General features: G+C 41.9%; 1 protein-coding gene across 2 annotated transcripts in view; it reads left to right on the forward strand.

The window, feature by feature from the left end:
- The window catches only part of LOC139469005 (sodium/calcium exchanger 2-like), a 37,611-nt gene extending 20,019 nt beyond the window's left edge, over positions 1 to 17,592 (forward strand). For both annotated transcript variants that reach the window (XM_071251141.1, XM_071251142.1), the window contains 9 exons: positions 3,856 to 3,908; positions 4,371 to 4,538; positions 7,882 to 8,066; positions 9,304 to 9,533; positions 10,610 to 10,842; positions 13,545 to 13,653; positions 15,552 to 15,730; positions 16,280 to 16,609; positions 17,156 to 17,592. In XM_071251141.1, coding sequence (XP_071107242.1) covers positions 3,856 to 3,908; positions 4,371 to 4,538; positions 7,882 to 8,066; positions 9,304 to 9,533; positions 10,610 to 10,842; positions 13,545 to 13,653; positions 15,552 to 15,730; positions 16,280 to 16,609; positions 17,156 to 17,395 — 1,727 coding nt within the window. In that variant the 3' untranslated portion in view covers positions 17,396 to 17,592. The remainder of the gene's footprint in view (positions 1 to 3,855; positions 3,909 to 4,370; positions 4,539 to 7,881; positions 8,067 to 9,303; positions 9,534 to 10,609; positions 10,843 to 13,544; positions 13,654 to 15,551; positions 15,731 to 16,279; positions 16,610 to 17,155) is intronic.
- The last annotated feature ends 3,580 nt before the right edge of the window (positions 17,593 to 21,172 follow it).

Raw genomic sequence — 21,172 nt, forward strand, 5'->3', positions numbered from 1 at the left:
TTATAACTGTATACTTTCTGCTCTACCCAACAGTCCCCTTGTGTGTATGTTATAACTGTATACTTTCTGCTCTGCCCAACAGTCCCCCTGTGTCTGTATGTTATAACTGTATACTTTCTGCTCTACCCAATAGTCCCCTTGTGTGTATGTTATAACTGTATACTTTCTGCTCTGTCCAATAGTCCCCTTGTCTGTACGTTATAACTATTATACTTTCTGCTCTACCCAACAGCCCCCTTGTGTTTGTATGTTATAACTGTATACTTTCTGCTCTGCCCAACAGTCCCCCTGTGTCTGTATGTTATAACTGTATACTTTCTGCTCTGCCCAATAGTCCCCCTGTGTCTGTATGTTATAACTGTATACTTTCTGCTCTGCCAAATAGTCCTCATGTGTCTGTGTGTTATAACTGTATACTTTCTGCTCTGCCAAATAGTCCTCATGTGTCTGTATGTTATAACTGTATACTTTCTGCTCTGCCCAACAGTCCCCCTGTGTCTGTATGTTATAACTGTATACTTTCTGCTCTACCCAATAGTCCCCTTGTGTGTATGTTATAACTGTATACTTTCTGCTCTGCCCAATAGTTCCCCTGTGTCTGTATGTCATAACTGTATACTTTCTGCTCTGCCAAATAGTCCTCATGTGTCTGTGTGTTATAACTGTTATACCAAATGTTCTCACATTAGTCCAAATGTGCCAAGAGATTCCAGGAGGTGAGTGTTATTCTACTATGACTCACTCTCACAACGCCGGGTCATTGATTTCCACAGGGACACACGTTTGTTTCTTTGTTTGTTGTTTAACGCCGCACTCAGCAATATTCCAGCTACAAGCATAGTCGCCTTTTACGGCAAGCTGGGTTGTGATATGTTTGTATCAGAACAATACTATAGGTTGGTACAATGTGTGAGGCCCATTTCTGGTGCCCCGCAGTGATATTGCTGGAGTATTGCTAAAAGCGGCGTTAAACCATACTCACTCACTCACTTAGAGTATGGGCAAGATACATTTTTTAAACGAACACGTAATATGTACCTGTCCCGTAAAACCTCTGCTCGCAGCCCAATATCTGTACCATGCGATTGTATAACTCCTGTTTAAGGAAGTCATTGAGCGATATTCAAAGGCTGGAAGACCTAAATTAACACGTGACCTAAATACGTCATTAAGGAATCCCTTTTCAAACGACACCAGTGTTACCACTTAACGTGTGTAGAAAAACACGGTGACGCTAAAAATAGCATGATTATGCAAGCCTCCTTTCGGAATAAGCGGCACTTGGAATGAATGTTCGACGGCTTCCTTAAAAGTCAACAGCCATGGCGTCAAGATTGTTATGTAGTCCCTGCATGGTTTGTTACCAGTCACTTCACAGCAAGCACAGAACTGGTTCAAATAGGCTAATAAAATGATTATCCTGTTTACGATTAACATCGTTGTGCTAACTTAATATGAAGCATAGTGTGGTTTCAACAAAAGCCTTTCGGACGGGACCAGTTCAAAGTGTATTCTATATTGTTTCTGGCCAATGAGACCTTGGCTCTAAAGACTATAGTTAGCCTTAGAGCTAATGACGCTTTGTGTAAGTTGGCCGAGCCGTCTTCAGTGATGCAGAAACTCGATAGGATAGATCCACGGCACACAATCAGCACTGGTTTCATGCACTGCGTTCAACACTGACCGCGGTCATTCAGAGTTTCAGCTGAACATATTTCCAAGGCCACAACAAATTCATTATTTGGTTTTCAGAACTTGTCAATGCATACCACATGATCAAAAACGGGCCCTTTAACTCTTGTAGAAATAAACCAGTTCATAATTTTTTTGTCACTATGCCCCCTATTTGTCAGCAATATAAATCATAAGTCATATAAATTGTCAGCGTCTAATTAAACTGGACATAAATATCGCTGATGTGAAATTTTGTTTCATACGCCTATGTTAGTTATTCTTATTATGTTAATGAACTAAAATACCATTTTTCTTCAGAAACCCGATCAATTACTTGGTGGAAATGGATTCCAAAGAACAAATAATTAATTAGTTGTGGCCTTTGTATCTCTTCTAGGATATCTAGTATCTCAGAGACTCTAGATTAGCAGCATGCATTGTATGTGTTGTATCAGGGCTAGACTAGCACTCAAAGCAGTCGTCATGTGTAAGACTATAGACTACGGAGGAATTGAAGTAGCATCCTTTTTATTCATTAACAGCAATGCCAGAATTAGCATCCTAGATATTCATTAACAGTAATGCCAGAATAAGCATCCTTGATATCCATGAACTGTAATGCCAGCATAAGCATCCTAGATATTCATGAACAGTAATGCCAGAATTAGCATCATTGATATCCATGAACTGTAATGCCAGAATTAGCATCCTAGATATTCATTAACAGTAATGCCAGAATTAGCATCCTTGATATCCATGAACTGTAATGTCAGAATTAGCATCCTTGATATTCATGAACAGTAATGCCAGAATAAGCATCCTAGATATTCAATAAACGAACTGCCAGAATTAGCATCCTAGGTAATCAATAACAGTAATGCCACAATTAGCATCCTAGGTAATCAATAACAGTAATGCCAGAATTATATCACCACCTATAAGGCATGCTGAGCTTGATAGAATGAGATGTTTAGTTCATTGTTCTCTAGTTAAGTGTATTGTAGGCCATAGGCCCATGATACAAAGGTAAAATGTACAGTGGAAGTTCAAGGGTCACACTTATATATTTGCTGAAGATACAGCGGCAATGAATATAGACAGATAGTTTTTTTCAGTTTTTTTTGGTAGGACTGTAAGTATGTGCGTTAAAAAGAAATGTTTCTAATTTGTACCAATTATTGACAAAACTAACAATAAGCCAAGCGTTACCACAGAACGAACTTATTCATATCATGATATGATGCACGTGATTTCCAAAGTTACACGTTTATCATGCGCGAGACAACTGGTGCATCTCGAGTCATGGATCCATGGCGTCACATGTGATGTATTCATGAGCGTCGGTTCACACAACATACCAGTATGTTCGTTTGTGCATCTAATATATCTTGAATATGAAATTCGGCCCTCAAACATTTGCATAATACAAAACAATGGTACTCATCTTTAACCTAATTATATTTACATAATTGCAACTCTTTTTGTTCCATTTTTTAACAACACACTTCATCTGCATTCTCGTACAACAAAGCATATCCTCGATAATCCAGTGTACTGTCTCCAAATTATCCGTCCAATCGAATTACACTCATGGGCAAAAGAAATGCAGTGCAAAGTTAGAGAAAGGAAAGATGGAGATGACGTCACTTCCTGAACGCAGCTATGGTAGTGAATGGACCCAGGGTGTGTATCACCAGCTCGATCTCTACTATCTCCAACTAAGGACGGAATATCTTCCGCTCATGACATTACTTTGACTTTTTTGGAGTTAGTGACGTCACTTCCGGAAGGAAACTATGGGTGAATGGGCCCAGTTTATATATCAAAACAAAATGGAGATAACATATCCTGGATAATCGAGGGTGTTTGTTTTGTAGCAATACAATCAGTTGTACATTGTACACATTGTACACACAAACCGTGAAGATCCCGAGTGGAATAGGTCTTCAGCAAGCCATGCTTGCCGTAAAAGGCGACTAACGGGATCGGGTGGTCAGGCTCGCTGACTTGGTTGATGCATATCATCGATCCCAATTGCGCGATGTCAATCACTGGATTGTCTAGTCCAGACTCGAGTATTTATAGACAACCGTCATATAGCTGGAATATTGCTGAGTGCGGCGTTAAACAACAAACAAACAAACAAAACATTGTACACACGTTATGATACGCATATTTCAGGAGGACTGGACCCCGCAAAAGCATCGAAAGACTTCGTGGTGGAAGTTCTTAAAGTAAGTGGGTACACGAATGCATGCTAAAAGTTAATGTGAAACAAACCAACTCATCATGTTCACAAAAACTACACCGGTGACGTTTTGCCAAATTATAAAATACATCTTTCCAGAAGTATCCGTGATCGGATTAAATTACCAGGGCCCCGTTTCAAAAAGCAATTTTAGCACTACGGTCGTAGTTTTCGTAACTTCAGGACAATTACAGAGACATGAAGAGGTCCTTATCCCTAATGTACTATTCTGATTTTTGGTTGTCAGCACCAAACCCCAGGGGGCTGATTAACCAAAGTCAATACCTGAACCAATTTGGGGTTGTCTCCCACATTAAGATGACACGTCCTGATATAACTGTAATACTATTCGAAAGGGCGTAAATAACAACCTCACTCAAACTGTACATATAAAATTTATGCATTTCATGTTTTTGTTAATAACGAGACAATTAATATATTTTCTCAGAAAATTGGCAAGCAGCCAAACTTGTCGGAGGAGGATGAAGCGCGTATAGTCGCCGCCTATGTTGCTAAAAACACGTCTCACGACAAGGGCTGGTACAGGATGAGCGCCATCAGGAACCTCACAGGGGGTCCCCGCCTCGTTCCAACAACCAATGAGAGACAGGATAAGGTGAGGTTCAATACGTATCCCACATACATAATTTGTGACTCCTTGCATACAATGTTGAAATCAGGGAGCAGTCATTGTTCAAAATGTATCTCACATGTTGCTAACGTCTCTGATGTTGCACCGAGCTTCAAAGCTCTGTCAAGGTGTCAAAGAAGAATGTGTCGAGTGTTGTCCTTGCCGTCGTCTAAAAATACTAAGATTGGCCGTGTCATGGAAACTCAACTCGTTCGTGTTTCCCGGTTGAAGGCGCTTGTGGGGGCTACACTCCATCAGAACGCTACTGGAAGTGGGATTCGTAGTACATGTACATCTTCCCGAAGCAAGGGAGTTAACTGACAAGTCCAGTTTCCACCCTTGCTGAAATAGGCTGGAATTATTGAGTTTTGTTTTGGCTTGACTGAAGAGTCGCATATGCATATCGCATATCGTCCCCATCCATTTTGTAAACTGCGTACCGCCAACTCGTCGTCAACAGATATTTTCCAAATGTTTCAAATGTTTTTAATCAAAGTGATGACATGATTTGATGCAATTTTCGAAGTAAGACCTGTTTAAGTACAATATAGATCTTGATTATCGATCATATCGTCTTGACTGGGCGCCGCCATTTTGATGCAAATGCAAGAGGTGGTATATGATTGGTCAACAGAAGGGACATACAGGGGACATAACTCGTAATAGCCATCGATGGCGCTACGATCGAGCCTAGTTCGGCAAGGGTGGAAACAGGACTTTTAAAATCAGTTCACTCCCTTGCCTCTGGAAGATGATCTATGTATGACCGACTAGTCAATGTTGGATAGTAAAAGAGGCAAAGTTCATAGCTGCGATTTGGCAGCAGAACCATTTAAACTACATTTGACACACATCATTCCTTGCTGGGGGTTCGGACATCCCGCAAGACATTAAAAAAAACTCCTCATTGTTCATGACATTACTGACATACCTCATTGTACATAAGTAACAATTAATAACCTACTTTATTGTTCATGACATTACTGACATATCTCATTGTTCATGACATTACTGACATATCTCATTGTTCATGACATTACTGACATACCTCATTGTTCATGACATTACTGACATATCTCATTGTTCATGACATTACAGCCATACCTCATTGTTCATGACATTACTGACATACCTCATTGTTCATGTGTAACAATTAATAACACCCCATTGTTCATAAGTAACAATTAATAACACCCCAATGTTCACAAGTAACCATTACTAACATGACTCATCCTGACCACTTCCTGAAGGCCGAACACGTGAGTTTATGCATGCTTTTCATTTCATTCAATAGACAGTAGATGACCTATCAACTATTTATCTCACAATTACATCCGTGGCCCTCTTCCATGATGAGTGAGCTGGCTACATATGCATGACAGTATATTCACATCAACCGTGCGTTCTTAGATTAGGTTTGTTAGCGCATGCACGACTAACATCAAACCATCTTGACCCGAGGCGTTGGGCATCAATAGTGTGAAGTAATTCTTGGAAATGCCAACTTGGTATTTGGTATGTTGTTGATGTTGTTTGTTGAGTTGTTGCCACACTCAGCAATATTTAAGCTATATGACGGCGGTCTGTAAATGATCGAGTCTGGACCAGGCAATCCAGAGATTGACATCTTGTGCATTGATCCACGCAATTGGGATACGATGTCATGCTTCAACCAAGTCAGCGAGCCTGACCACCCTATCCCGTTAGTCGCCTCTTACGACAAGCATAGTCGCCTTTTACGGCGGGCATGGGTTGCTGAAGACCTATTCTACCCGGATGTTCACGGGTTGTATTTGGTATGTACCACATGGGGTTATCGTCTATTACAGCCTCTGTGAAGGTTACAATTTAATATTTCACAGGAAACGAGCTACTGGCATGAGGGGACCTAGCTTAAGCCGAAAGATATGTAATATCCCGATGACATCATGGGAATACAGGTTGTCGTGATATCTTACGTTAGCGGGACGGATCGATGACGTGGGTCGGGACGTGGGAGGGAATGGAGGCCGGGAAAGTGGGCGGGGGCGTGGATCGGGTACGTGGGCAGGGACGTGGGCGTGGGCGGGGACGTGTTTTTAGGGCATAGGCGGGGACGCGGGAGAGGGCCTGGGCGGGGACGCGGGTGAGGGCAAGGCTGGGACGCGGGTGAGGGCATGGCGGGGACGTGGGTTGAGGGTATGGGTGGGGACATGGGCGGGGACGTGGGCAGGGGCGTGGGCGTGGGCGGGGACGTGTTTTTAGGGCATAGGCGGGGACGCGGGTGAGGGCAAGGCGGGGACGTGGGTTGAGGGTATGGGTGGGGACATGGGCGGGGACGTGGGTTGAGGGCGTGAGTGAGGGGATTGGTGGGGTTCATGGGCGGGAGACGTGAGTGGGTGTGTGGGGGGTGTAGGGTGTGTAAAATGGGGTGGCGGTTTGTGTACAGGATGACACGTAATTAGAGGGTGCCAAAGTATGGTACAATATTTACAGCGAACTTCCACATACAAGAATGGTTTATAATAAAATATTTGTCAAACTCACGTTCCTATATCTAACTCATCTCAAAATAAGTATGGTGTAATTCACCGAAATTGTACATTGGACAAGGATTTTAGATCGAAACTGAGGGAAGACCGTCCCGTCATATTTTCGTCCAAAAGCGGTATCTGTTCTCTTTTACGATCTTGTAACCGTCCTTGAAGTCCGTGAGTAAAATACGCAGTGCACATCAACCCGTGTTTGCACCCACATACATGTCGTTGATCACTCACGTAGCGCTCTAGCTCTTGACTATCTCAATTAGAGTTACTTCCCTTTATGAAATGAGATTTTTAAAATAGAGCGAGTTAAAATAGCTTACCTAAAGAGCGATGAGTTTTAAAATGGAACTACGCAGCATAAGGATTATGCTGTATAATCATAGTCGTTTGAAAAGTTTATCCTTTTAATTGTTTGCTGAATCCAGTGTTTTCCAATAAACTGTGAATTCTATCTTTTGTAAGGTCGTTATATTAAATTCAGCGACATCAATTTACGTATCGAGAACAATAACGAGTGTTAAATCGCCCATGTACTTGTATGGCCCTGTCATTTACGGCGCTTGAATTCATTGTGCAGAATTGCCAGGAACCTACGATCGTAGGCTCGCATCGCATTTTCTAATTATTATTTTCAAGGTTTATCAAGACAATACCCGTGCTCGTGGGTTTCACGAAAGTGGTAAGCGACTAAGAACTGATTTATGCCGATTTTTCTCCCACATCAGACTGCCGTGATATAACCTGTTCAATGTGGCGTTAAACAAAACTCACTTACCTATATGTTTTCCTTCACTTGTCCGAAGATCTTGACGAAACTGATGACCGGCGAGAACATCGGGTCAAGTGTATCCCTCTTTGAGGATTACGACGCTGGAGTGACGGCGGTAGTGGAGTGGGCTGCATCGTCAACCGCCGTCTTGGAGAAAGATGGCCGTGCCAAACTGACCCTAATGAGACACGGCAACATTAACAACAAGGTGCTGATCATGTGAGTTAAACAGATGCTCCAGCCGACCATCTTCCCTGACAACACGGGACCGTGAAGATTCCGGGGTAGAATAGGTCTTAAGAACCCATGATACTTGCCGTAAAAGGCCACTATGCTTGTCGTAAAAGGCGACTAACGGGATCGGGTGGTCAGGCTCGCTGACTTGGTTGATACATGTAATCGATCCCAATTGCGTGGATCGATGCTCATGATGTCAATCACTGGATTGTCTGGTCCAGACTCGATTATTTCACAGACCGCCATCATATAGCTGGTATATTGCTGGATGCGGCGTTAAACAACAAACAAGCAAGCAAACAATCATGTGACGAGTGAAAGTTTCACATCACCAAGAACGTGAATGTTTCTAGGTCAGAATAGTTACCCAGCATGTGACTACAATAGAGATCGGATGGCCACAATGTACGCATTGAGCCCTGTCGGTTTTGGTCGTTTCCGGTTCTATCAATCACTGTTTGCTTGACCATGCTTGTGTTTTGACAGGCGGACGTAAGATTCATTATCCCCGATCCGATACATCTTTGCCCATCTTCCATAGGCAGGGGAGTTAACTGAGTATACAAATCCAGTTTCCACCCTTGCCGAACTAGGTTGGAATTACGGAGTTACTTTTTGGCTGGACTAACGAGTCTATGCATAGTCCAATAAAAATCGCGTACCGAAATCGACACCCGGCTCGTAAACTGAAGTGGAAAATTCGGTCTATCGCTGGATTTGCAAAGCATGTGTACCGTCAACATACCTTCAACAGAAATTTTAAAAATCTTTTCAAGTTTTTAATCAAGGTGCTCACGTGATTTCATGCACTCCGCAAAGTAAGACCTGTTTTGTTACAATATAGATCTTTGTCGACCGTTCTCTGATCCCCACAAGTAAGAACCGGGTTAGAATTGGTCTTCAGCAACCCATGCTTGTCTAAAGAGGCGACTAAGCGGATCGGGTGATCAGGCTCGCTTGCTTGGTTGATGCATGGCATCGTATCAATTGCGTAGGATGCTCATGATGTCAGTCACTGGGATGTCTGATCCAGACTAGATTATTTACAGACCGCCGTCATATAGCTGGAATATTGCTGAATTTCGGCGTTAAACAACAACAAACAAACAAACAAATAAGCCACGAGGACCAGGGTGTTTTCCTAATTGTTCACGTTTCCCTAATTTCTCCCTCTCTGCCTTATCGCCTCCCTCATTCCCCCGCTCACTCACTCTTGCAGGGTTGAGACCATTGATGGGACAGCGGAGGCCAATTCCGACTACAAACCCTTCAAGGAGACGATCGTGTTTCGACCGGAAGAGACCTCGAAACAAATCGACATCGAGATCATTGATGACAACGATTGGGAGCCGGACGAGGTTTTCTTCGTGAGACTGACGGCCGAGCCCGACCAACAGGCCCGGGTAGGGAAGAGATCGGTCACACAAATCACCATCCTCAACGATGACGGTGAGTCCAGGCCCGACTCCACATGGTCTTGTAGAATCCCGTGCTTGTCTCGCCTCCGTTGTCTAGTGGTAGAGCGTCCGCCCGGAGAGCGGAAGGTCCGGGTTTCGATCCCCGGCCGCGTTCAACCAAAAGCCGTTAAAAGACGGTACTTGTTATTACCCTGTCTGGTATCAGGGGGCTAAAACAGGGACAGGTCATCTCGGAGTCAGTATACTGTGTCTGAGTGGGTATGGTATCTCAGTGAGCTAGCACTATAAATCGACATCAGTCCGGACTAGAACAAGCAGCCATATACACTAACACTCACGTGGATGCACGTCGCTATATAAGTGCAATAACCTTGGACGCGACGTTACACCTAACTTCACTTCACCGTGCTTGTGGTAAGGGCGACTAACGGGATCGGGTGGTCAGGCTGACTGACTTGGTTGATGCATGTATGTCATCGTATCCAACTTGCGTAGATCGATGCTCATGATGTCAATCACAGGATCAATGGCTACCAGATTCATTAATTATTTAATTCGATCAATAGATATCCAAACAACTTCGATTTGGTTGTATTTTTCAAGCTCTGCCAATCAGGTCGGTTCTGTTAACAAGGAACCATGTGACGTCATCTATTGTATTCCAGAGTGACATTATGTCTGTCTCACAACTACATGGTTCACGCAAGCTATGGAAAATTGTCGAAATCATTTGTTTTTTACAATGTCGATAGATAATATGTGTTTTCAGATTTGCTGATGCCGAATACTGGAAAAATCTAAAGGCCTAGTGGTTAAAGCCTTTGCCCGTCACGGTGAAGACCCGGGTTCGATTCCCAATATGGGCACAATATGTGAAGCCCATTTCTGGCGTCCCCCGCCATGATATTGCTGGAATATTACTAAAAGCGGCATAAAAACCACCGCTCACTCAAAGGGGCGGTGGGGTATCCTAGCTGATAAAGCTGTGAAATCCATTTCCGATGTCCTCCGCCGTGATACAGCTTGAATATTGCTCAAAGCGTAGTAAAACCCAACTTACTCACTCACTCCTAATTCTACATTTACATCGGCCTGTTTGTATTCTAGATCCGGGCGTGTTTGGGTTCGCCAAGCCGAGCTTTGTGTTCAAGGAGAGCGCTGGTCGGGCCATGATCCCTGTGGAGAGGTCTAACGGAGCGGACGGGCGCGTGGTTGTGGGGTGGAAGACAATGGACATGACAGCCATCAGCAGCAGGGACTACATCGGCGGCAAGGGGGAGCTGGAGTTCCAGCACGGGGAGACAACTAAATACATCGCGATAGAGATCATTGACGATCAGGTAGGCTGATGAAACGCACATAAAATCTTTTCTTTTTGCCTCATGGCAGCAAGGCGTGGAGTCGTCCCGTAGATGGCACCCTTTCCATGTCAGCTTTCTGACGGGTTGACGTCTTCGGTTATATTGACAGAGCATCCAACTCCGGATCAGAACGTCCGTCGTTCGAATCCCATCACGGGACTCGTCATTGTTTATACCTTTATGGCCGATACATCGTTATATCACATAATTTGTCCAATAGCTAGCCTGGCATAGGTACCCTGAAACAAAAAATACCTGAAATCTCCGAAGCGAGTCAACAATACTTTGGCAAGTCTAGATTTTAGTTTTTGAAGGTGAAGAGATTTTATAAGCTCCTTTCAATTATATATTTTAAGACAATTTAACAAATGAAAACAATGAATATATTTACATGCTAGAAACTGATGGTTAATCTATCCAATATCTTGCACAATATTGTTCCTAGATTTGAATTTTTGCAATGACAAGATGATTGTTTTTAAAGAGTCATGAAAACACTTTCATAGGATCTTAATTTGTATTTCATTGTTGCTTCGACATTAGATCAGTCGGGCAAAACAGGGGCCGGTTTCACAAACCGTTCTAAGCACTAGGGCTGCAACGATACAGGAAGGTCACGATACGATACGCATCTCGATATTCTGGTCACGATACGATACGTATCTCGATACGCAATGATAAAAAAAACAAGACTTAAAGCATGTCAAGATTGAACCTTTCATGATTTTGGAACAGTCAAAATTATTTTATAATAACAAGACTACTGAAGTTGGAACTTTCTCTAACTTTCCTTAAAAACAATTCAAAGTTCAAACACCAGAAAATAAATAATGTACTCCACCGGTGATACAACTTCAAAGAATTTTATCAGGAATAATATATTCCAATATCGTGTTACCTTAGTTGCAGCTTTTACTATATATATATATATATATATATATATATATATATATATATATATATATATATTTCAAATTATAAGAACCACAAGTGTAACATTCTGGTACTGGTGATTGCTGTTGCAGGATATTTTTACGTATGGAACAATTTGATCAGTCACCCTAGGGACTTCCCGTGCTACATGTATTTCGATTGCGAAAACGTTATGTTGACATATATTCGCCAAATTGCCACACACATGACTTTTAAGGAGTCAAAGTATGGCATTTTTAATATATGTATCCATTCTCTAGCAACTAAAGTTCGTTTCAATACGTCAAAAGCGGTAATCTGACCGTGGTTGCAGTATCTCTTCACACACGATTTCACATAACTTAATGAAAACAATATTAAATGAAATTTTGAATAAAATTAATAAAATATATTACAAACACAAGTCCAGATATATAATGAACACGTTTTAATAACAAGATAGTATAGTAATGGTATTTAATTGCGTACTTCAGTTCGGATTTGCTGACAGGTATTTCCGGTGTTATGTGCTTGCGGTGATCAGCTGATAATGTTTTTTGAGATGGGGAAAAACATGTCGGTGTAAAACCTGAGCTTAATAAAAATGTAAGTACGTTTTGGGGAGCCATGCGTTACCGCGCGCTATAACCAAGTTAGCGGTTTATTGAAAGGCACAATAGCGAGGAAACGCTTTACTTGAGATTTGCGTTCCGTATCGTGGCGTATCGATAAATGGGCCCACGTGTATCGAATATCGTATCGTGGGTCAAGTATCGAGATGCATCGGAATATCGGTGTATCGTTTCACCCTTACTAAGCACTAGGAGTGTCGTAACTCTCGTACTTTAACATAGACGTACGATACTCACATCGTTGACACCGCTTTGTGGAACGTTACAAATCATTATAACCACTGCCTGATAAACATTATGCAAATTAAACTGCACCAGAAATAATAAGTTTGTGTTCATACCTTGATCGGGGTGGGGAATTTGGATAATATTATATAAAGTCCCCCTCATCGCCGGACGTCTGTAACATTGATCACCACAACAAGACCTAAATACACTGCCAGGAAAAAGAAACTATACACTTGAAAATAAAATTGGATTTGAACCGAATTTTACAAACGTTATCAAAACATTACAAAGACGAAATAGTGCTACCTTAAGGTTTGTTTGTTTGTTTGTTTGTCGTTTAACGCTGCCCTCAGCAATATTCCAGCTATATGACGGCGCTCTGTAAATAATCGAGTTTGGACCAGACAATCCAGTGATTGACATCATGAGCAACGATCAACCAAGTCAGCGTGCCTGACCACCCGATCCCGTTAGCCGCCTATAACGACACGCATAGACGCCTTTTACGGCAAGCATGAGTTGCTGAAGACCTTAAGGTCCAAAACACGGCTATGGTACCCGTATCAAATACATCGAAAAACCATTTCTTGTTTGTTTAATTTTATCCTCCCGAAAAAAAGGGTGTATCCTTTCTTTTGCTGGGCAATTTATTTATCAAGTAATACCTTGTGCAGTTCGAACTCTTCAATGTCTCCGTCAGATGACCAGTTCGCACGTGTTGAATGAAGACGACAGATTGTCTTCAGTGGTTTCTAATGTGGCCTTATGATTTCTGTAATGTTTATAGGTGTGAGAGAATTCGTTTACTTGGAACAGAAAATAATGATCAATATCAAAGATCCCCAGTTCTGATGCCATTCAGAGAAGAGTGAACTGTGTGTTTATGTCATTAACCTTCCTTTGTCTCAGAACTTCGAGAAGGACGAGCATTTTGAAATCCAGCTGACCGATGTTGTCCCCGACGGCGCTACTATCGGACGTCTGAAGAGGACTGTTGTCACCATCATGAACGATGATGGTTCGTCCTCAAAAAATTTTCATCCATATGAATTAAATACGACATTTGTTTTATATAAAACACGCTTTCTTCTGATAAAGTATTATCAAATGTTTTATATGTCATGTCTTCAGCTGTATTGGCGGCGCATCCCTTTCTAAAAAATTCTTAGTTGTGATTCTTGCACAATTAGCAGATCGGCAGACAGAGAATCGTAGGAAGCTTGCCACGATTGAATCTCTTAAGTCCAAACATGTTGCAAAAGTTATTAATATTCAAAATGTCGGAGAGTCTTGAGAGAAACATTATCAATCGATATCCTTCCGAAGCTGGGAATGAGACGATTCTGATCTAAGGGAGATAATTTGTAAGATAGATTTGATTTTTATTCGTTTCCTCATCATGAAACTTAATGCAGCCATATCCGGTATATAATAATATTGTAATATATCCATATCCTCGATTACCCAAAGTATCACATGTATCTCCGTTCTATCATGATAAATACCCTGCACCTCTAGCCTCGATTTGAGTTCGGTAGTATGTCACGAAGGTAAAATAATACGTCCAGTCAAATTACTCTTTGATTGTTAAACGAGGAGAATTCACCAGTAGACGACTCGACTTGCCGTCTCAAATACAACCGAGAACCCTCCTCCTGTCTGAGTATTAAGATAATTTATTGAACATATTCCGTCTAAAATATAAGGGGGCACATGTGGCCCAGTCTTCTAGAATGAGACTGGAACCACACAATTTTGATATGTATGTCACTGCATAGGCATGGAGATACGGGGGCGCGGGTGGCCCAGTTGTCTAAGGCGCCGCGATTCGCTGTGCAGAGTTGCGTCCCTTGGACACGCCAGAAACCTATGAGTGTGGGTTCGAATCTCGGTTCGCCCCGATTATGTTTCTAGGTTTGTCAGCACCATACCCGTGCTCGTGGGTTTCACCGAAGTGGTAAACGTCTGAGACCTGCATCACTTCAGGCTTTCCTCCCACATTAAACAGAAAAGCTCATATAACTGGAATACTGTTAAAAGCGGCGTTGAACTCACGCACTCTAAAATTTATTAGATAACAGTCTTCTGATTCGATTAAGTAAATCGAGTGCTCGCTCGGGCGAGGCCGCAATTTTGAGCGTAGCGCTACATGTATGATGGCCAAGCGCTTAAGTGGGCACAGTGGCTACTTGAAGATTATACTTGGGTATGCGTTCAGAGGGAGTGAGTGAGTAATGCGTCGGCATTATTTCAGCCATATAGCGACATCGTATATTCGAAATTGTCGACACACTTCCGAGGTGGATCCGTCTCTCGTGTTGTCGTCGTAACAACAATATGTACAAGATGAGACACGTGAAGATCCGGGGTAGAATAGGTCTTCAGCAACCCATGCTTGCCGTAAAAGGCGACTATGCTTGTCGTAAGAGGCGAATAACGGGATCGGGTGGTCAGGCTCGCTGACTTGGTTGAAGCATGTCATCGTATCCCAATTGGCTAGATAGATGCTCACGATGTCAATCACTGGATTGTCTGGTCCAAACTCGATTATTTACACAGACCGCCGTCATATAGCTTACATATTGCTGAGTGCGGCTTTAAACAACAAACAAACAAACGTACACGATGTAATCACTATACATGACTCCATAGGAAAGTCAACGATACCATACAGTATGCGGTACATTAACGTTTGAGAACATATTCTCATGTTTAGGATCCTGTTATACTATTAAATTAAGGGAATGACAGGTGACAAAACATTTGAGTAAACGTCAGCCGTTTAAACCTGTATATACTTTAGGTGGTAAAAAATTAAAATATCTGTCGTTGGTTGATGTTGGTTTTACATTTCATTTGTGTTGTTTCCTGTGTAACCTGGCTTCAGTGTGTTATCATCCCTTTCATTTCAAACAGAGTTCACTGGGGTGGTGTCACGTGTTGTCAATCTGACGAACGCCAACCTCGACTCCCTCAAGGTGTCGACGACGACGTGGGGGCAGCAGTTTGAAGAAGCCATGAATGTCAATGGCGGGGACGTCGAAAACGCCAACATCTTCGACTACGTCATGCACTTCCTCACTTTTGGCTTCAAGGTATGAATGATGTGGTGGTTGGGGGGTAGCGTAGTGGTTAAAGCGTTCGCTAATGACGCCGAAGTACCGGGTTCGATTCCGACATGGATGCAATGTGCGAAGCCCATTACTGTTGTACACCGACGTGATATTGCGGGAATATTGCTAGAAGCGGCGTAAAATCATACTCACTCTGAATGATATTTTAACGCCACAGCAATATCCCAGCAATATGATGGTGGTATGCAAGTAATGGACCAGACAATCCAGTGACCAACATGGCGCTCATCCATCCTCACATTTGTGATACATATTCTTGCAGCTATCTGACATCGGTTTGTCTGACATCAGGGATTTGTCTGTGATATGCCCCCCCCCCCCCCCCCCCCCCCCACACACACACACACACACACACACACACGCACGCACGCACGCCCTCACACGCACACAGAGGACGCTAATACTTTTAACTGAAATTCTCCAACTCAACTTATGAACTTGATGAAGATAAGCGCTTGAGAGTCCAACGTGAGCCATCTTCGATACAAAATGTCACGTGTCATTTTCCAGGTGATCTTCGCCTGCATCCCGCCCCCCTCCATCTGGGGCGGCTGGCTGTGTTTCTTCGTCTCGCTGGGCGCCGTCGGCGTGCTGACGGCCATTGTCGGGGATCTGGCCGGCCTTTTTGGCTGCCTGGTCGGGCTGAAGGACACAGTCACCGCCATTACATTCGTCGCCCTGGGAACCAGCTTGCCCGATCTGTTCGCCAGTAAACAAGCTGCTCTACAGGAGGAGACTGCTGACAACTCCATCGGGAACGTCACCGGTAGCAACTCCGTCAACGTGTTCCTCGGCCTTGGCCTTTCCTGGGTGATCGCTGCCGTGTATTGGACGTCACAGGTAACGCCTGTTTACAAAAAATATTGTTATTTGTGTTGTACCATATATCTACACAGTAATCTCTGATCGGGGGTGGGGACAAGTGGGGATAGGTGTTCAAGTAGTCTGAAGTATCGCAATTCTTTGCCTCCCTTAGATGTGCCAGGATACGCTGATGGTTTGGTTACAAAATCATTATTATTATGACCCTTCGCCTATCGATACCTTACCCTTGCTCATAAATTTCACAAAGGTGGTTAACGTCTAAGACCTGCATCGTTTTTTTTTTACTTTCAGCTAACACTCTGCTTTCTACTGAAAGGAAAGCCTTAACAGTTTTAAACTCACTTTGCAAACTCAAAGTGCATGATTTATAGCAATATACCAGTGACGAGAACCCAAATCAATAATTACACCTCGTTAATGTTCCACCACTAATTACAAGGCTGATACATTGGGTGTAATACAACACTGTGGACCCTAGCAACTCCTCGGACCCGTAACGTCACGATTTAAATGTCATGGAAACTAGGAACCACATAAATCACATTTTTGTTCATTTTTCAGGGCAAGACATTCGAGGTACCAGCCGGTTCCCTCAGCTTCAGTGTCACCTTGTACACCGTCTGTGCTGTTCTGGCTTTGGGGCTGTTGGTCCTCCGTCGGGTTGTGGGCAAATTCGGTAAAGCGGAGTTGGGCGGAAGTAAGATTCCGAAGATTCTATGCGCGCTGTTCCTGGTGTTCCTCTGGGTGTTCTACATCATCATGTCATCCCTGCAGGCCTATGGGCACATCAAAGCCTTCTAGAACACGTATATCCAGAACCGCCCATGTGCTTTTGACGAATCCCAGCGCGCATGTGCATGACCACAGATTATGACAATGGCAGCCTATGAAGAACAACCTAATCCTTTTGCACCTCGTTTGCATATATCCCAAGGGCGGATCCAGCATATTTAAAAGGGAGGGATTCCCCCTCTGGACCCGCCTGTGTATCGCAATGATCTCCTTGTAGTCCATCTTCCCGAGGCAAGAAAGTTAACTGACTATAAAAGTCCAGTTGAAACTGGATTTTTTAAGTCAGTTAACTCTCTTGCCTCGGGAAGATGCTTGTAATCTGGTAGATGAGATCGGGATGAAAACGTCCGCATCCAGATCTGATTATGATTGGCTAGAATAACGTAACTTCTTCACCTTGTTTGTGTTTCACCAGTCTCCATGGCGGGCTGTAGTGAATACTCAGCTATAGAAGCTCTATAAATGATAATGTCAACACCTTATAGTATACTGTGGACTGATTCTGAGAGTGTGGGCTTTCGGATTTCATTTTTTGCATTTGTTTCGACTTGTTCTTTATATTTTTTTTATAAAATTATTAATATTCACAGGGCATTGTCAGGTTTTCTTGGTTTCCCAACACAGCACCGTATTTTCAATCCTATCAGTATTAATGAATCTGTTATTCACACTACCAAATCTTTACGTCTGAAATGTTGACTGTATAGGATTATATGAAATGTATACAGTTCAACTTTTGATAGGGATAATTTGAGTGGCTTCTACGGGAATCTACATGGCTTGCTAGGCTATGTTGTCATTAAACTGATGCATATTCAGCATCGTTTGAAATAAAATAAATAAATGTAACTGTATGACATATGTTAGTAACCCTGTCATCAGTTGAGTACTATTCCTGTTTATATGTACAAATTTGGGTGTGTCTTCAAGACGTCAGTTAACATACGCTTCTACAACGCCAATCACTAGAATAAACCATATCTATATTTAATATAAGTTAAGGACCACCTGATTCTTTCATATTAATATTGTTAATCTGTCATGCCGGATAGTGCTTAACTTGTGTTTAAGTAGTACAGTGTTAGTGATTGAGTCTTTAATAGTTCAAAACAGGCCGAGTTGTAGATCAACTATTGTGACTTTGCTGACATGTTCAGTATCGTGACCCCATATGCACGGACCTCGTTTATCCGAACACCAGCTTTCCGGACCTTATTCAGTAGTAAGTATAACTGACATTTCTTCATACCAGTGATTCGTTACTCCGGACAGTTTCGCTGGGAACAACGTCCGAATAAACGGGGTGCAACTGTATAATGTTCAATATTCAATGCGATTTTACTGGGAACGGCGTCCGAATAAACGGGGTTCAAGTGTACCGTTGAATTAATAAAACACTCCAATGTTCAATGCGATTTTACTGGGAACGGCGTCCGAATAAACGGGGTTCAACTGTATAGTTGAATTAATAAAACACTGCAATGTTCAATGCGATTTTACTGGGAACGGCGTCCGAATAAACGGGATTCAACTGTATAGTTGAATTAAAAAAACACTGCAAAATAATTCACTGAATAGACTCACGACACCCAATCTAGGATTCGTTACCAAATTCGTGGTTTTGGGGTTGTTTCATATGTTATATTACAAACTGCGGTCATAACCGTAAATAAATAGCACGAAATGCCTTTATTTTGGGCGTCTTACTAATACTAATAAGTACATGGTGTATTTTATTTGGATTAATTATCGTTATGTTCAATAACTTGTTAATTAAAAATTAATAAATCTCAATCTTTTATTTCACACCTTGTGTACATATTTATACATATTTGGTTACATTAGCCAGTGCATGTCCGGAATATTGCCATAACTGTTTAAATCTGTGAGAAAGAATTGCATAGGGAACAATGGTGACCGTTGGTGTAGTTGTTGGAATTTGTGATAGCAAGATGAACTGTGTTACTGGCTGTGAGAGCCTACACGTTAGAATGTTGTTGTTTTTTAGTGTTTTTGTATGTTAGTGTGGGATCTTCTCAAGTTGGTCCGTACTCTTAGCTGAAGGGATAATTATTCACACAGTGTTCAAATACAAGATATAATGTTAAATATGAATTATATTTTCCTGTAAACTATTGTTTATTCGTGGATTTAATTACATTTTAAAACTGTTTCAGACTTCCAAAAGCGCTGTTTTCATGAGCGGATACCCTTTATCTTGTTATAATTGTTATGTCATGTGATGTGATACCAAAGAATCTCAACCTGTTTGTTATGTATTAATATTGATATCAGCTATTTATGTTAGTTATTTTCGTATTTGTTACATATTTATATCGCTATAGTGTTTTCCTGCTGGTAAGTGCTACATGTTGATAATTATATATCTGTTCTTTTACCAGTCCTAGTGTATCTTTCAGAAGTTGTTGCTGTTTTTTTATGATCTTGCCTTTTTTTCTCTGTGGGCATTATATCGGGTAATATCAATGGGACAGTTGCTTTTTGGAATGTTAAAGGTCAAGGTCAAGGTCAAGGTCAAGGTAAATCCAGAGTGTCAACACACTCGCGCACACTGGCCATTTCGTGACGAATATTATTTGTTATTGTACCAACCTCGCCCAATATGTTTCTGCTAACCTGATATGACACCATTTAAGGTAACTAAAAATACCATAACGAATTTATAATACACTATCTGGTATCCATGTCTCATGTCATGTCAAAATGAAAACTTGACACCTGCAACCGTTGAGATTAAGGGTCAAAGGGAGACTACTCTTCAAACATTGTTGACAATTTTAACCATAATCTTTATCAATAAAGACACGAACATGATCTAAAAAAACATTAATGTCCTTGCACTTCACAATTAATGATAGAAAAACACAAAACAGTGTCGAATAACGACTTTCTGTACCAGAATGTTCATGTGAAATATGTGAAGTGGGTGTTGGGAAATCCAAAATGGCTGTTACTGACGGTATACGGGCTCATGTTGGGTCACTAGTTCTGGTCTCTGATTGGTCAATCTCACTTTGAGGCATAATAAAGCTTGTTATACCATGATCCTTTAGATACATGTTCAACTGCGGTACTGTCTCGAATGAGAACATAGCTGATTATCTTGAATCTCTTTGGAGCATAGAACGTAATGTGTGTTTTGTTGTTGAACGTCACACTCAGCACTATTCCAGCTATATGACGGCGGCCTGTAAATGATGAAGTCTGTACCAGACAATTCAATGATTGATATTGTGAGCAACCTAGTCACCAAGCCACACCGACCGATCCACCTCTTACGACCAGCCTTCCCACAGGGGAAAACGTGAATAAATATATCGTCTGTTGGCAAACGATCTCAACGGCAATTTCTATTTTTCACAAGTCCTACCTGCGGTCACGTGCCATACAGGACAGACACATTTGAACGGCAAACCGGAAAGGTGGCAGCTGCCTTCTGGGAATGTTAAAGGTCAAGGTCCAGACCTTCATAAAAAAATATTCCATTTAACAGATTAGTGCTTTAATGCAAAATGCCTACTCCAGTGCTGCCCGAGGTATTATGCATTTAGCGGAATAAACCTAGTGTTTCCGAGCGATTGAGACAGATCACTCCAACAAGAATAATTCCCTGGGAAATATTTTCTCAGGATTATTTAACTTAAATTCCAACACATACATACTAGTGATTATGATAAATGTAGCTATCCGTTTAGTATTTCCCTATTCTTTATAATGTATGATATATAATATTGTATACATTACTTCATTGATTTATGTTTCCGC

Source organism: Haliotis cracherodii, unplaced genomic scaffold (genome assembly GCF_022045235.1).
Source record: "Haliotis cracherodii isolate W230 unplaced genomic scaffold, xgHalCrac1.p SCAF_2, whole genome shotgun sequence".
NCBI classification, from domain to species: domain Eukaryota; kingdom Metazoa; phylum Mollusca; class Gastropoda; order Lepetellida; family Haliotidae; genus Haliotis; species Haliotis cracherodii.